This window comes from Scyliorhinus canicula, chromosome 1, assembly GCF_902713615.1.
Source record: "Scyliorhinus canicula chromosome 1, sScyCan1.1, whole genome shotgun sequence".
Taxonomy (NCBI): domain Eukaryota; kingdom Metazoa; phylum Chordata; class Chondrichthyes; order Carcharhiniformes; family Scyliorhinidae; genus Scyliorhinus; species Scyliorhinus canicula.
Genome location: NC_052146.1, coordinates 142,608,322 through 142,625,310, shown reverse-complemented (window position 1 = coordinate 142,625,310; position 16,989 = coordinate 142,608,322). Strand labels below are relative to the sequence as shown.

The following is a 16,989-nucleotide window of genomic DNA, read 5'->3' as shown; positions in this document are numbered from 1 at the left end:
CCGTGCTGGCAGGTTGGCGATGCCCTCTCCGCGGGCGGATGATGCCCCTCCTCTGCTCCACGGCATCGAGCAGCGCCTCGACGTCTGCATCAATAAAGCGAGGTGCAGCTCGCCTAGGCTCCGACATCCTGCCCGACAGATTCTGTGGTCGCCCGCGCCATTTTACGGCGTCGGGCGGCGTCACATGGGCGGGTTCGTGTCGTCGTCGCGTTCCGTCGTCATCACGCACGTAATTGACGCGGCCGCGCTGCTAGCCCATTTCCAGGAAGTGAATCGGTCGGGAAATGAAGCCTTCGCGACCGTCGTAAAACGGTCCCGATTTTTACGACCGTTTGCCGACTTTCCGCGGGTGCGGAGAATTTCGCCCAACGTTTGGCTTCCGCCAGAGTCATTCACTCAGCTCCTGACCTCATTCCAGCCTTGGTTCAAACATGGGCAAAAGAGCTGAATGTCAGAGGTGAGGTGAGAGTGACTGCTCTTGACATCAAGGCAGCATTTGACCAAGTATGGCATCAACGAGCCCTAGCTAAACTGGTGTCAATGGGAATGAGGGGGAAAACTCTCTGCTGGTTGGAGTCATACCTGACACAAAGGAAGATTGTTGTGTGGTTGAAGGTCAATCATCTCAGCTCCAGGACAACACTGCAGGAGTTCCAGGCCCAACCACCTTCAGCTGCTTCATCAATGACCTGCCTGCCATCATAAGGTCAGAAATGAAAATGAAATGAAAATCCGCTTATTGTCACAAGCAAGCTTCAAATGAAGTTACTGTGAAAAGCCCCTAGTCGCCACATTCCGGCACCTGTTTGGGGAGGCTGGTACGGGAATTGAACCGTGCTGCTGTACAAGGCACAAGTCAGGAATATAATGGAATACTCTCCAATTGCCTGGATGAGGGCAACTCCAGAAACACTCATGAAGCTCGACACCGGGCCAGCACCGTGGCGCAGTGGTTAGCACTGCAGCCTCACGCGCCGAGGTCCCAGGTTCGATCCCGGCTCTGGGTCACTGTCCGTGTGGAATTTCCACAATCTCCCCGAGTTTTTGGGGTTTCATAGAACATACAAATAAAATAAAAAATAAAATAAAAAATCGCTTATTGTCACGAGTAGGCTTCAATGAAGTTACTGTGAAAAGCCCCTAGTCGCCACATTCCGGCGCCTGTCCGGGGAGGCTGGTACAGTGCAGAAGGAGGCCATTTGGCCCATCAAGACTGCACTGACCCACTTGAGCCCTCACTTCCACCCTATCCCCGTAACCCAATAACCCCTCCTAACCTTTTTTGGTCACTAAGGGCAATTTATCATGGCCAATCCACCTAACCTACACGGTCTTTGGACTGTGGGAGGAAATCGGAGCACCTGGAGGAAACCCACGCAGACACAGGGAGAACGTGCAGACTCTGCACAGATAGTGACCCAGCGGGGAATCAAACCTGGGACCCTGGCACTGTGAAGCCACAGTACTATGCACTTGTGCTGCCGTGCTGCCCTTGACCATCCAGGTCAAAGCAACCCACTTGAGTGCTTTTCCTTCCATAAACATTCAATCTCTCCACCACTGAGGAACAGTGGCAGCTGTGAGTATCGTCTACAAGATGCGCTGCAGGAATTCGCCAAGGTTCCTTAGACAGCACCTTCCAAACCCACGGCCACTACCATCTGGAATGACAAGAGCAACAGATACCTGGGAACTCCACCATCTGGAGGGTCCCCTCCCAGTCACTCATCACTGCCACTTGGAAAAATTTCACCGTTCCTTCACTGTCGCTGGGTTAAAATCCTGGAACTCCATCCCTAACTGCACAGTGGGTGTACCTACACCTCAGGGACTACAGCAGTTCAAGAAGGCAAATCAACACCACCTTCTAAAGGGCAACTAGGGATGGGAATAAATGCTGGCCGAACCAGCGACACCCACATCCCGTAAATTATTATTTTTTTAAATCGGTGCTGGTGAATTTGATTTGCATCATTAACAATTATCATGACATTAAAAGGCTACTTCTGCTTTTAAAGACATGCCTTAAGATTCTGCACTGAATTCAATGAGTAAATTCAGCAAATTCCGAGGAAGGAAAAAATGAGGGCTATTCGGACAGCTCGTTCTGGATACTCTTGTTTAACAGATCATCTGTCACTTGCCTGAAGTTGTTGCACAATTTACACATAAATAACAGCAAGTGCCAGTACCTTGCCAGCATTTTGACAATGAGTTCTTGCTGGATAAAAAAATGTACTGCAGCAAGGTGCCTACAATACCCAGAGTAGAAGTTTCAGCATTTCCAATGAAATGCCCAGTGTAATACAGTTGTTACAGTATGTTCACGAGATCCTCTCTTATAATCTGCATATTAGTGGTAAATGGAGCTAAATTCATTCCACTGTACATGCCAGAAACATATAACAGCTTGCGACCTGACCTTTTTGGGCTAGGCATGAAGCTTTTACTTTCAGTGCTTGAAATCGGGAGACGTATCAGGTAATAATGGAATTTGAGCTTCAACAATAATAAGGAGATTTGTCAAGTGTGCTGTTCTGTAGTATTTATGAGACGTTTTATTACCACTATGACTTTGGATATTACTCCAGTAAGCTCCATAGAGTATGCACATAGTGGGCAGCACGGTAACACAGTGGTTAGCACAGTTGCTTCACAGCTCCAGGGTCCCAGGTTCAGTTTCCGGCTTGGGCCACTCTCTGTGCGGAGTCTACACGTTCTCCTCGTGTCTGCGTGGGTTTCCTCCGGGTACTCCGGTTTCCTCCCACGGTCCAAAGATGTGCAGGTTAGGTGGATTGCTAAATTGCCCTTAGTTCCAAAAAGTTGGGTGGGGTTACTGGGTTATGGGGATAGGATGGAGGTGTTGACCTTGGGTAGGGTGCTCTTTCCAAGAGCCAATGCAGACTCGATGGGCCGAATGGCCTCCTTCTGCACTGTAGATACTATGATATCAAGCAGAGAAGTCCTGTTGCTGCTCATGCAGATCTGGTTTGGACTCTCACTAAGTTCTTTTCTGCATTTTCATTCTGCAGTTGCTTTTTAAGCTCAGTTTCTCAAAATATACATTATTTAATGTCTTATTCAGATCTGCACATGCCAGAAGCTGGCACGGACTCCATAGGGCACCACCTTAGCACCAGCAGCAGCTCGGTGGCTGTTGCCATCCTCGTGCCTTTCTTTGCCCTGATAACAGCAGGATTTATATTGTATCTCTACAAACACAGGTAAGTGTTGGACAGGATGGATTTGACCAGGTTTTTCCTGATTTTGATGCAGCTGTTCAAACGAACAGGAATTCCACGTTCACAGCGAAAAGAATTGTGACTCGTCACTGTTACCACAAAATTAATTACCCTATTTGGGAAAATGAGACCGACTGGTGCTGTGATGGTCAGTGCTAGAGGGAAGGCAAGGTGTGGGATTGTTGGTGAATGGGGAATTGAGGCTCTGTTTAATGATATTGAAGTGAGATGATTTGCACATTGGAGTCACCAGCCATATGGTCAGCCACCGCTCATTAGTTGTGATGGCTCACATTCAGTTGATGCAAGCAGACAGCTACATTACGAAGGCTCTCTGGATGCAGGGCATGAGCCCTGCATGACTTAGACCATTGTTAAGGATGAGGCTGACAGTTAATGCTAAGTTATTGCAAATCCCAGAAGGGAAACTTGAAACTGCTCTCAAACTGCATTTTTGCAGTGTAGTATAATGCGAGGAAAAGTTTGAAATCCAGAGAATAATGTCCCAGTTGTTTTGTGCTCATTTAAAATAAAATAAATGTTTATTATGTAATATAACAAACAACAATAAAGTAAATAAGAAGTACACTTAACTAAGACAAAGACTGCCCACAGTATCCCTAATTTTACACGGTTCCAAACAACCTTTACTTCACTACATTAAGAGCTAATCCTCCACAAGTGTTCCCCAACACCTTATAGATTTTAAAAACTATAGAAATCCAGACAGTTATATACCTTTAGGGTTGCTTCTGAAGTAAAGCAAGCAGCTTTCTTTCTTGACAGACACTGCTTGCTGGGGGTAAAACAGCCAATACTACTGTTGGCTGAGGTCTAATAAACAACTTCATTCATTTGCTTAATTTTCTCATTATATGTAGGGTGGCACAGTGGTTAGCACTGGGCAGCAGGGTGGCACAGTGGTTAGCACTGCTGCCACACAGAGCCAGGGACCTGGGTTCGAATCCAGCCTTGGGTGACTGGCTAGTGTGGAGTTTGCATGTTCTCCCATGTCTTTACATTTCCCCCCAGTTTTAAAAATATATAAGTGACGGAAAATATTCTAAACTCTTGGATTTCCCTGAGATTTTCATGTCACCACTATTTTCCTCACAACATATAGTCGCACACCAGATGGACATTGAGGGAGTGGAATCCCTTTTGACTGTAATCTCTCTCAGAATTGGCATGTATGAAACATTGTGCATGTAAGTCAACCTGCACCAAGGGGAAGCCCATGATCCTTGCAAGGCCTTTTGTTCACCTAGCCTGTTTGCCTCTGGCAAGCAAGAATAAAATTTAGTTATCTCTCTGTGAATAGAGAACCTCACCCAACAGTGGACAACAGACTCTGAGATATTACAAATGCCTGGTGTGAGCCAGGTGCATAAAGGTTATTTGCCAGTTACCTTCACAGCCTCTGGTAATGCGATCCTTTCCTTGCTCTGAGGTTACAATTGTGGCTGTAGCAAGTGGCAGATTTCAGTGAGAACCTACGTACTGTAGTGCAGATGTCCAACACATTGTTCATCACTGTGGTTTAAGCCACAGAATTTCTGCTTAAACACCCTGGATGGAAATGGATTCCTTCGCCCACTCTTCCTCCTCTCTCTTCTAGCACCTTTCCCTGCTCTGTGTAGCCTCTGGAAATTTACTTGGGGCTCGACTTTGAGCCCCCAGAGTTACATGGCATGGTGGTGTGTGGTTGCCAAAGAGAGCACTACATTTGTATCAGTGACGTAAATGACTTCGGTGGCAAGGCATGCACTGAAAACCCACAAGGCGCACTTCTCGCATGCAGGATACTTACCCACCAGATTCTCCCCTCTCCCAATTGTTACTTCTCCTTCAGTATTTTCCCGTTCCTTTTGATGCTGCAATATCATGATCAGTTCTGAGCTAGCACCTCTGGTCAAAATCAAACCTTAGAGATAACATTCAAATGGTCATTAGCAGACAGAAACAGACCAAAGTTTGAGGTCACGTACCAACCGACTCAAGAACAGCTTCTTCAGTGCTGCCATCAGACTTTTGAATGGACCTACCTCGTATTAAGTTGATCTTTTCTCTACACCTTGCTATCACTGTAACATTATATTCTGCAGTCTCTCCTTCCTTCCCGATGTATGGTATGCGTTGTCTGTATAGCATGCAAGAAACAATACTTTTCACTGTATACTAATATATGTGACAATAATAAATCAAATCAAATATCACATGCTGTTTGTACATTGAAATGAGTTAATGCTCTTCACTTCTGGTAGCAATTATAACAGCATGCACAAAATTTAGCATCTGCCGCATTAGCTGTGTGCTGCACCAAATGGCTACACTTCAGTGCACAGTTAGTTTATATGTTAGCTTTGATGCACAAAACAATTTAACCCCAGGTTTGCTTTTCTTATTCAAAAATAATTTCAATTGCAAGTAGATATGATGGAAATAGCCAAATCTATCCCAGGTAGATGCTGAATAGTTAAAATCACAGGTTTTTATATATATTTTTCTTATTCAAACAGCCTGACAGATTCGATAAACCTTTCTGAAATTGTCACTTTAGTTTTTTGCCTTTAGTTTCCCACCTGTCGAGACGATATTGGCCAGTTTTCATAACTAACACTGCCAGAGATAAAATGCATACTCTAAACTTCTTGGTTTATAATTGGTAATCTATTCATGGTGGGGAAATATTGTTTACTGATGTAAATTTGTACAATCTCTTCCAGTTGAATCAATTTTTGAAATAATGCAGAGTCCTGTCATATCTTTCTGGTGCAGAGTCCAATAAAAAATATGTAGTCAGGCAGTCTTATCTGCAGGAACTTAAGAAATGAAATAGCACTAAAGATAAACAACTCCTGTGTCCTCAAATCCCTTGGAGATGAAAGCAACAATACCATAGCATGGGTTCCCCTGTTCCATAGAGAAAGTCACTTCGAAGGATTGCACTCGCTGACTGTGAAATCTTCTGTCCCATCCACCCCCACTCCCTTTGGCTCGCACAATCTAATGAACAAGAGCTCAAATGATTGAATGGCTGCCTGGCAGACAAATCCTCTCTGGGTAGCTATTTCATGTTTAAGAAAATAATTGAAATCTGTTTTATATCCAAATTAATTTAAGCTGTTTACATGAAACTCCTCTGTTTGTCACATTAAGATGATATGCAGAGATGGAATAATCTGCATAAAAACACAATTCTGTCCTGTGAATTTCAAAAATATTCCATCATTTTCTGTTGTTTTAAACTACCTATTGTTCCGTTGGCCTTGGAATAATTGCTCCGTGAAGATAGATGGAAAATCTCAGCTTGCCCACCATAGTCTTTGGATGGGCAGCATTGAGAACACATTTTTAACCAGAAAACTGACGTTAATTGATACCATGGGGTACAGGTACAGTGTGTCAAAACCAGCTGCCATGGTACTGAGTCCGTGTAGGATTTGGGATCCTGCCGGTTTTGGAGAAAAGCAATCAGAACCATAATTCACTTAACAGGAGGCAGGTGAAATCTAGTGAATAACTTTCGTTTTGTTGAAGTTTGGGGGAAAAAAACATAATACTGGAGAAATAATGACCAAATTTTTTTTAAATATGATAAATATAGCTGATCCACAGGCTCAAGCTTCGTGAGGTCAAGGGTCACCCATGCCACTCTGAGCACAGCAAGTGGGCAAAGCCGATAGCTATTCCATTGCACCCCCTACGCCAGTGCAGCACCCAGCTGAATTGTCCAATGAGTTACTTTATTCATTTAATAAGAATTAAAATTGATGCAATGCAGTTTATAAAAATGTCCATTTTGGATAACTCCAGATTTGGGAGGGCCAGATTTGAGACACCATGTCTGGATTAACATCTGCATCTGTTTTTGGGGTGGGTGGGGTGGGTGCAGGAGTGGTGACATTTAGTGCTTTAAAACTCAGCATTCGGGCATCTCATCGGGGGGCGCCGCAGAGAAGCAGGTCCCTACTTTCGCGCAATGTCCATCCAAACACAGCCATACTATTAATTTGAGATGTCGATTTTAAGATGTGTACTGGCCCTAAAGATCAAAATGAACAATGTTGCTCTGGCACTCCTAGTTGGGATTGGATTTTTGGAAAGCAGTATGGTGCACAACGTCATTGAAGGGGGCACAGGAAAGGGGATGTGGGACAAATGTAAATACCCTCATCAGTACTTATAGTTGTGAGAAAATGACTGTGCGCAACATGGTGTATTGTGGGTGCTCATAAACTAATGGCACTGCCCTTGTTGAGCTGCTTAGCTGCAAGCCACTGTTAATGTGCAGAACCCATTCATCCGCCCAAATAGAATTGGATACTGATACCAAATTAAAGGACAAAACGTGGTATAAACAGAGTATTAAAAGATTTTTTTTTTAGTTTTAATGATTTTTTGTGAGACCACTGTCTCACTCTCGGCAGGTACAATCAAAATTCAATAGTACTTCATATTTCAGAGGGATGATATGATACTCAACACATCATATTCATTTCTTTTCTACGAGTCCATCGAACAATTAAAAACAAATATGAACCAACGTAACCTATTTGGAGGGGCAGATGGTGGCACAGGTGGTTAGCACTGCTACCTCACAGTGCCAGAGACCCATGTTCGAATCCGACCTTGGGTGACTGTTTGTGTGGAGTTTGCACATTCTCCCCGTGTCTGCGTGGGTTTCCTCCAGGTGCTCCGGTTTCCTCCCACAGTCCAAAGATGTGCAGGTTAGGGGGATTGGCCATGCTAAACTGTCCCATAGGGTCCAAAAGGTTAAGTGGTGTGACAGGGGTAGGGCAAGGGCCGAGGTAGGGTACTCTTTCGGAAGGTCGGTGCAGACTTGATGGGCCATATGGCCTCCTTCTGCACTGTATAAGTTCTGTGAAAGAGTAAAGGGACCTGGATGTCTGCATGCATAAGTCATTAAAGGTGACAGGTTAGATGGAGAGAGCCATTAGTAAAGCATGCAGTACCCAGGCTTTATTAATAGGGGGATATAATACAAGAGCAATCTTGCACAAGGCACTAGTTTGGCTTCAGCTGGAACACAGTGTCCAGTTCTGGGTGCCATACATTAGGAAAGATATGAAGGCATTGGAGAGAATGCAGAAAATATTCACATATATCCTTCCAGGAATGAAGAACTTCAATTATGAAGATAGACTAGAGGGGTTGGGACGGTTTACCTGAGAGAAAAGGATGAGAGGCGATTTGATAGAGACGTCCAAAATCATGAGGAGTCTGGACAGAGTAGAAAGGGAGAAACTGTTCTTGCTCATGAAAGGATTGAGAATGAGAGGACACAACTTTAAAATAATTCAAAGAAAAAAAAGGGGGGCAACACGGTGGTGCAGTGAGTAGCACTGCTGCCTCACGGCGCTGAGGTCCCAGGTTCGATCCCGGCCCTGGTTAACAGTCCGTGTAGAGTTTGTACATTCTCCCGTGTCTGCGTGGATCTGTTCCCCACAACTCAAAGATGTGCAAGATAATTTATAGCCTCTGACCTGCTCTTTCAACCACAGTATTTATGGTTCAATTCTGTTTCTGGTCAATGGTAACTCCCCTGGACCCAGGATGTTGATAGTGGGGGATTCAGCGATTGTAATGCTTTGAATGTCATGGAGTGATGGTTAGTGTAATGTTTGTGGTGAATGTCTCTTTAAGATCGGCGGCACAGTAGCACAGTGGTTAGCATTGTCGCTTCACAGCTCCACGGTCCCAGATTTGATTCTTGGCTTGGGTCACTGTCTGTGCGGAGTCTGCACATTTTCGTGTCTGCGTGGGTTTCCTCCGGGTGCTCCAGTTTCCTCCCACAGTCCAAAGACATGCAGGTTAGGTGGATTGGCCATGGTAAATTGCTCTTAGTGTCCAAAGGCGTTAGATGGGGTTGCTGGGGTATGGTGCAAAGTTGTGGGCTTAGGTGTGGGATCATTCCGAGGTCCTGTGCAGGCTCGATGGGCTGAATGGCCTCCTTCTGCACTGTAAATTCTGGCCTCCTTCTGCACTGTAAATTCTATGTACTATGCGAGACAGCACAAGAGAAGAGGGTCACCTGAACCAGTGGGAACTGAGAGTGAGTGATCACCCCAGAGGGTGGAGTCCTCAATTAAGCAGAATGCATCTAGCAGCTATGCCGTAAGCATGTCAGGATTTGGATCTGTGCTCCGAGGCATCCGAGTGCTGCAAAACCTCCTGTACCAAGTTACTATTTAAAAATAAACACCTTCTTGTTCCTTACAAAGTCTGAAGATTTTTGATAATGCCAGAGGTGTGCCACAATACATACCAGTTAGATTCTCTCTTTTTTGAGATGGTCATTACCTGGCATAGATGTTGCCTGCCACTTGACAGCCCAAGCCTGGATATTGTCCAGATCTTGTTGCATTTGGACATGAATTGCTTCAGTATCTGAGGATTTGCGGATGGTGCTGAATATGGTGCACATCCTGATTTTGACTTCATAATGGAAGGAAGGTGACTGATGAAGCAGCTGAAGTGGGTTGGGCCTAGGATACCATGCTGAGTTGATGTCCTAAGCAGATGACAAGAGAATGGCACTTGGTGAATTGCTCATTTGGAGAGCTTGTGCAGACACGATGGGCCAAATGGCCTCATCCTTCGCTGTAATAATTCTGTGATTCTGCAATTTTACCAGTAGTGGGATAGGCTGTTGTGAGGCCCACCTGACCTCAGGCCATTTGAGGCCCCAAGTGGTCCATTAATGACCACTTTATGTCCTCCTTCTGCCACCACTCATATTTTACCAGCAATGGGAGGTGTCCATGCCATCGTGCGCCGCTGCCAGGAATACCCTAGCATTCCCAGTGTGATCCTCCTGTTTGTGCACACTCTCTGCAACAGAGAGATCATCCCCCACCCCGCCCCCCTGCTTGAACCGAGTTGGGCTCCACGTTGTTGTGCTGTCCCACCCCCACCTTCAACAGGGCCTGCCAGGAAATGCAAAGCTACTAGCTATCTAATTGGGCGGTAACTCTCGAAGGTGAGACATCTATGATGCGGAAGCTGCACTCACAGAGAGTTAAACTACCTATTTACAGTAAAATCCAGCCATGGATTTCCATGCCAGTGAAGGGGGACTCACCCCTGAGTTTTCAGCTGATATATCTTCCCATTGCCATTTCCCTTTTGTGTAAACTTCTAGCCATAGTGTGCTACCAGAATTGCATATAGGCCACTCAAGTAGGCTAGCTGGTCCTGTTTTCTCTGTCACACAGAGCCCTCCCTTCCAAAATTGGATTTTTCATCCAGCACTACAACTTTCATGACCATTTTTACTTTGGTGCTGTCCCACCAGATTTATTAAATTCACTTATTCATTTACAACTTGCCCTATTAGGTCTTGCACTTAGTTTCTAGACTTGTATCATACTCACTTGGCTACCAGGTATATCAAAGTGCATGACCTCTCCCAACATCCCAAGATCTGTATATAATGAGACAAACTCTACCATTAATGACTGAGGAGCAAACTTGCACATCCATATAATTGGACTGACTGTACTATTACCGATTGTACGAGGTGTGTATCCTATTTGTATGTCAAAGGTTAATGGACGTCTTCCTTCAATTCTACTTTGCTCTGTTCGAGTCTATTTATATGTAGTAGTAGAGGATATGCTCAAACATTACTTGGAACAATAGGGCAACATGATGGCTCAGTGGATAGCACTACTGCCTCATGGCGCTGAGGATCCGGGTTCGATCCCGGCCCCGGGTCACTGTCCGTGTGGAGTTTGCACATTCTCCCAGTTTCTTCATGGGTCTCACCGCACAACTTAAAGATGTGCGGTGTAGGTGGATTGGCCACGTTAAATTGCACCTTAATTGGGAAAAAAAAGAATTGAGTAATCTAAAGTTATTAAAAAAAACATTACTTGGAATAGGACGTCACAGAATGCATGGAACTCCTACAGTGCCGAAGGAGGCAATTCAACCCATTGAGTCTACACCAACCCTCATAAAGAGTATCCTACCAAGGCCCACTCCCCTGCCCTCTCCCTGCAACCCCACCGAACTTGCATATCTTTGGACACTAATGGGCAATTTAACGTGGTCAATCCACCTAACCTGCATATCTTTGGACACTAAGGGGCAAATTAGACTGGTCAATCCACCTCGCCTGCATATCTTTGGAAAGTGGGAGGAAACCAGAGCACCTGGAAGAAGCCCACGCATAAATGGGGAGAATGTGCAAACTCCATACAGACAGTCACACAAGGCCAAAATCGAACCTGGCACTATGAGGCAGCAGCGCTAACCACTGTGCCACCATGCTGCCCTTCTGACTATGAGAAGCACAACCACATCAAAACATTGGATACATGGATGATGGAAATGATATACTGGGGAAAGAGTCTTGGTGCTTTTGACTGATAGTCAAGTTGAATCAACAGGAATTGGCATGACCCACAATTAGATTAATTTTACAAATCCTGCTGTGTGGCAAGCACAGCTCGTTCTCTATAATTATCAGAAATTCAGTAAAATACTGATCAATCCGCTGACAAAGTAAGTTCTGTATCTGCTAGGATTCTGTATATTGGGAGTGAGTGGAAAGTGCTTCTAGCTGGAACTGACTTACCTGCATGAAGCGAAGGGGCTTGCTTCAAGTCTCTGGAAAAACTTGGGATTTGACTTTGTTCTGAATTTCTTTCTAGGAAAAGGCCAAAAGTACCATTCAATGGTTTTGCAGGGCATGAAAATACAAATGGTCGAGCAACTTTTGAAAACCCCATGTACGATCGAAATGTCCAACCGTCCGACATCGTGGCCAATGAGATTGAGGTGACAGTGAGCACTGTATGCACAGCAGTATAGCACTTTCTCTTAACAAAACATCGGTAAGTAAATTGAGGTGAATGCGTGACTAATTTATTTTAACATCACTAAGTTACCTTGTCTTTGTACTTTTACTGATAAATGTTCTCTACTACTTATTGAGTAACATTGGGGGTCCGTTCACAACTGTTTCATTGACACAGATTAGACTGTTCCAATTTACTGGACTGTAGGATACCAAAATGTGTGGAGCCCCAAATACTCACACGGGATTATTTCCTGATTCCAGTTTTACAATTGCAGGAATTGCGAGTGGATTCTGTGGAGACCCTCAAGTAAACAACTGGAAAGTGACATTGGCAGAGGCTTGCGAACAGCAGTCAGGAGTAACGTAGGCAGCGGGAGAGAAAGGAAAAAATATTGGGTGGGATTTTCCAGCCCTTCTCACCGGCAGGGTGGGAGAGCCACGCAAAACACCGAAGATCCTGCTGACAGCGAAAGGCCGTAGGAAGCACACCATAGGGTCAGAGGAGGGTGCTGGGTGGGGGGGGGGGGGGGGGGGGTGGAGGGGTGGGGGGGGGGGGGGTGGAGGGGTGAGGTTCCCAGACAATGTTTTTAAAAAGTTGAAAGAAAACAAAATGGCACCTTTGAAACCTGGATACAAAACCAAGCAAGTTTGATAGATTGAACCTCTCGCCTTCTGCTCACTCTTGGGGTATTAAGCAAAATATACTTCCAATGACTCAACCCAATTCCAAAAGGATACAAATGGGTAAAACTGCTCATAATTCAGTACTTGATTACATTAAACGAATAGTCTCATTCAAAGAGGCCATAATAACAGTTGCTATGTAGTGTGCACAATTCCATATGCTAGAATAGGGAAATTATCTTCTGAGGCTGCATTTGAGGGAAATCATCTAATTGAATACAGGGAACTTTTTTTCTACATCCAACTCGTGTTGCACCTGGCCTGTGAGTAATTGATACTCATTCTCAATAAAGTAAAGTCGCCATAGTCCCAGATGACCAGAGGCTGCTTTCCCCTTTGAGGGGGAGAGCTGACTGGTGGTATTTTAACCTGAGGGTCACCACACCTCAGGCGAGGGGCAAGGATGAGAAGGTGGGGCCTTCGTGAGTAACCTCAGCCAATACTCAGCCAGAATTGATATCGCGCTGCTGGCTTCACTCTGCGTTGCGAACCAAAGTGTCCTTTTTAACCCGAGAATTGGTACAATTATGTCAGCCCCATCCAGTTTTCAGGCACTTGGAAGTATTTTATGTCCGCGCGTAAAAGCGCTGTGCAGGTCTGATTCACCTGCCTCAGAAGACAAGTGCCACCAGCTCGTCAAAAGGTTTGGAGTCTGGGGCCGCAGGGTAGATACGGCTTTTGATGACACTAAAAATAGGAGCCCCACAGGGGGTCCTGAGGATCACCTTCTGATGGTCATCTCCTACAATGGCGTTCACCCTAAAAAAGTAATGCATTCGCTCAGCGTACCGGACCTAGTCTTCTATACCTGTGCCAAAAGCGAGGTTCCTGCAAATTTGCTCCCACCCTTCAACACTGGCATACGGTGCTCGTGCTGACAAAGTACATGAGTTTCATTCAGCATGTGTCACATTTGCAAACAAGGATGCCATGTAAAAGTCAGTACTTCATTCATTTTCAGGCAGAAGTGATGCTAATTAATTCAGTGCCTTCACATTATCAATTAAATTCGAACAGGAGTCGGAGCTCTTAAAAGAACAAAGGGAATCTTTTTTCTGTTGACATCTCTGGAGATGATACAGTTTGATTTTACAGCACCACAAACACAGTAAATCAGTGAAGGTGATAGCAATCAGACAGCACCCCACCCAGCATCATGCCACAATTTGATAACATCTCTCCAATTACTTTATGGTTCTTCTGTGAAGGGAAACCTGTGGTGCAAGAGTTGCACAAAATTCAAAATGAAAACTATTGGGAGGTGGGCAGACAGGGTAGTCGATTTGAAACTACAATCAGATCAGCCATGTTCGTAGCGAACGGCAGGGAAGGTTCAAAGGGTCAACTTGTTCCAATTCATTGTGATAAAATCATTTTAAAATCATTGAGTAAAGGAATCATATAAAGGTGTATGAATGGCCAAAGTAATTAAACAAATTAGATGATCAGAGTATGAGTTACAAGCCACTAAGGTTTATGCAAGCTTGCTCTTTGGCTGATGTTAACACTGTCTCATTTTAACTTTCGTGAAGATTATAAAAGCAATGGATTATTTTAATTTGGATGTAGGTAGTTCAGATGATTTCTGTAAGATCTCTGACCTTGCATTGCTCTAACAGCAGATATGGCCCCCTAAATAAATGACAGCATTAATGTTACCTTCCAACATCCAAAATTCAATGACATTTTGAAATTGTTTAAAATAAAAACAGAAATTGTTGGAACAGCTCAGCAGGTCTGGCAGTGTCCGAGGAGAGAGAAGCGGAGTTTATGTTTTGAGTTCGTATGACCTTTCTTCACTCGACTCAAAACGTTAACTCAATTTCTCACTCCACACATTCTGCCAGACCTGCTGAGTTTTTCCAGCATTTTCTGTTTGTATTTCAGATTTGCAGCAGCCACCGTGTTTTCCTTTTATTTCCATGAAGAGTTAGTTTACTTTTTGAAATTTGTTCAATGTCTTTGTTTTGTCTCGAAACAGAATGCTGACGTCCAGGATCACCTCATCAGATTCTACTTGACTGCTTGTCTTCAAAGATGTTGTGACTGTGGAGAAGCTACTCGGAGTGCTGCCTTTACATTACTTCAGCTATGAAGAGCCAGGGGTGGGTGGCAGAGGCCGGTTAGTGTGTCCAGAGAGCACTATAGTTGGAAACCATTTCCTTACTGTGGTAACTAAGGGTGTACATCAGTGACGATGGACTGAACACACCACTGAACTCTAGCCCTCAACAATCAGTGACTCCAAGGAAATGTCTTCAGTCTGGATGAGTTTTGGCAAAGGACAAGTAAAACAATAAGGCCCAACCTTCATAACGATCCAAAGTTTTGACCTGGTCCTCAACTTTAAGTAAAATGTTGGAATCTGGTTCTGCACAGAGGGAACATACCTTGGGGTTCTCTCTTGTTGCTGTTTCTGGTCCTCATCAGGACTTGAGAGCTGCTTCCTTGAACCTTTTATATTCGGTGACTTCACATTGTTGAGCGTTTTTCTTAGTGCTATACATAATCTCCAACATATGCAGATAATCACACGTTAATTCTGGAAGTGAATGGAAACATCAGTATCTAAATTTAGGTATCCCTTTAATTATCAGTTGTAACATTTGAAACTTTGTAGGATTCATTACAATTCTCTGATAACAGCTCGAGGTGTGCATGTTTTTAAAGCCGTTTGAAGGAAGGCAAGATCATTATAAACTTAATTCAACAGTTTGGCACATTTAACATAACTGTTTACTATTATTCATTATATATTATTAGACTCCTTTAACAATTTACTCATGTTTCTAATGGTGCCAATGTGATCCAATCTCAATCAAACCCAAAAGTGAAAGGTTTAAATTTGAACTCCATTCCAGCTGTTGTCTCCTCAGCTTTGGTTACAAACCCAACTCTTCTGATGCAATCTCAAACATTCCCCTTTCCAAAAGATAGTCTTATTTCACCGGCTCTGGTCAGCATGTAATTATCATTATTACCATTAATTATTATTAATTATCATTGATTCCTAATCATTCAGAATTCAGAGATAGAAGATGACACCAGAGCAGAAGTGTCAAACTCACAATGCAGAATTTAGTAGCTTCTGTGAAATAAATCTGCTGCTAAATATATAGGGATTCTCATTTCAGTAAGAATGCAGTATACTGAGGGATCTTTCAGGTCAGAATGTGTTGGATTGAAGAAATGTAAGGAAGCAGAGAGATATCAGGCGGAAATTTCCCTCAAAATGGCAATGTGCCACGTTCTGACTGAAAATCGGCACGCTTTTCCTCAAAGAAACAGTCAGATGACCCCACCCCCCAACTCCTATGAAGGGGGGTCCCCACCTTCCCCACCCCATGCAGGGCACCCCAGCCCGATCACTGCTGTGCATTAAGTGCCAACTTGGCACCTTGGAAGTGCCAACCTGGTATCCTGGAAGTGCCCCAGCCAGCGCCACCTGTCTAGCACCCAGATGGCACTGTCAGGGTCCCAGGGTGGCACTGGCAGTGCCAGTGTACCGCACTGCTCAGAGGGCAAATACCTGAGAGTCTCCATGGCTGTTCGATCAAGCCTAGAGACTTTTAGCGAGTGAATGTATGAGTTCAGGGCTTGGTCATCTGGCAGCATGGTCATCTATGATGCAGCAATTAAAATTGTAGGGTTGCAAGAAGTTTCAGAGGAGGGCACTTTGGAGTTTGTAGGTATCTAAGAGCCTATTCCTTTGGCACAATATTGGTGAGAGGGGTCTCCCTCAGTGGCTGGAGAGCTGCTTTCGGGAAAGCACACCGAATTAGCTGCCACTCAGGCACTGAACTGGTAAATGACAGGCCTTCCTCAGGATCAAGGACCCCGGGGCAAAAGTACCGCCCACCAAGAGCTGCCAATCAGAGACAGGCAGCTCTATGGAACAGAAGGATCACCGGGAAGGTGTTAGTTGTTGGCACTGTGGCATCCACCTAAGGCCTAGAATTGTTGCTGGATCCCAGGACACAGACAAGTGATGGCAGGGGGGGGCAGGGTGATGGTGAGGAGGGGGAGGGTGTCCAGCACCAAGGGGAGGGGGGATGGCATTCGGTAAGCCCTTTTATTCACAATGCCGGGTTCCTCAATCAGACATCGAATGCCTTTCATGATTGACACCCACCCCCTGCGCCCCACCCAACTCCATCCCTTGCATGGAATTGTCATGCTCCCCCACCCACCTAGACACACTCATTAACATTGGTTAATACTAAGCAGCAGCAG

General features: G+C 44.7%; 1 protein-coding gene across 1 annotated transcript in view; it reads left to right on the top strand.

Annotated features, from left to right (window-relative positions):
* csmd2 (CUB and Sushi multiple domains 2) overlaps window positions 1–16,724 on the top strand; it is a 2,254,685-nt gene extending 2,237,961 nt beyond the window's left edge. The window contains exons 69-71 of the mRNA XM_038801178.1: window positions 3,086–3,224; window positions 11,924–12,106; window positions 14,738–16,724. Coding sequence (XP_038657106.1) covers window positions 3,086–3,224; window positions 11,924–12,083 — 299 coding nt within the window. The 3' untranslated portion in view covers window positions 12,084–12,106; window positions 14,738–16,724. The remainder of the gene's footprint in view (window positions 1–3,085; window positions 3,225–11,923; window positions 12,107–14,737) is intronic.
* Window positions 16,725–16,989: the final 265 nt, after the last annotated feature.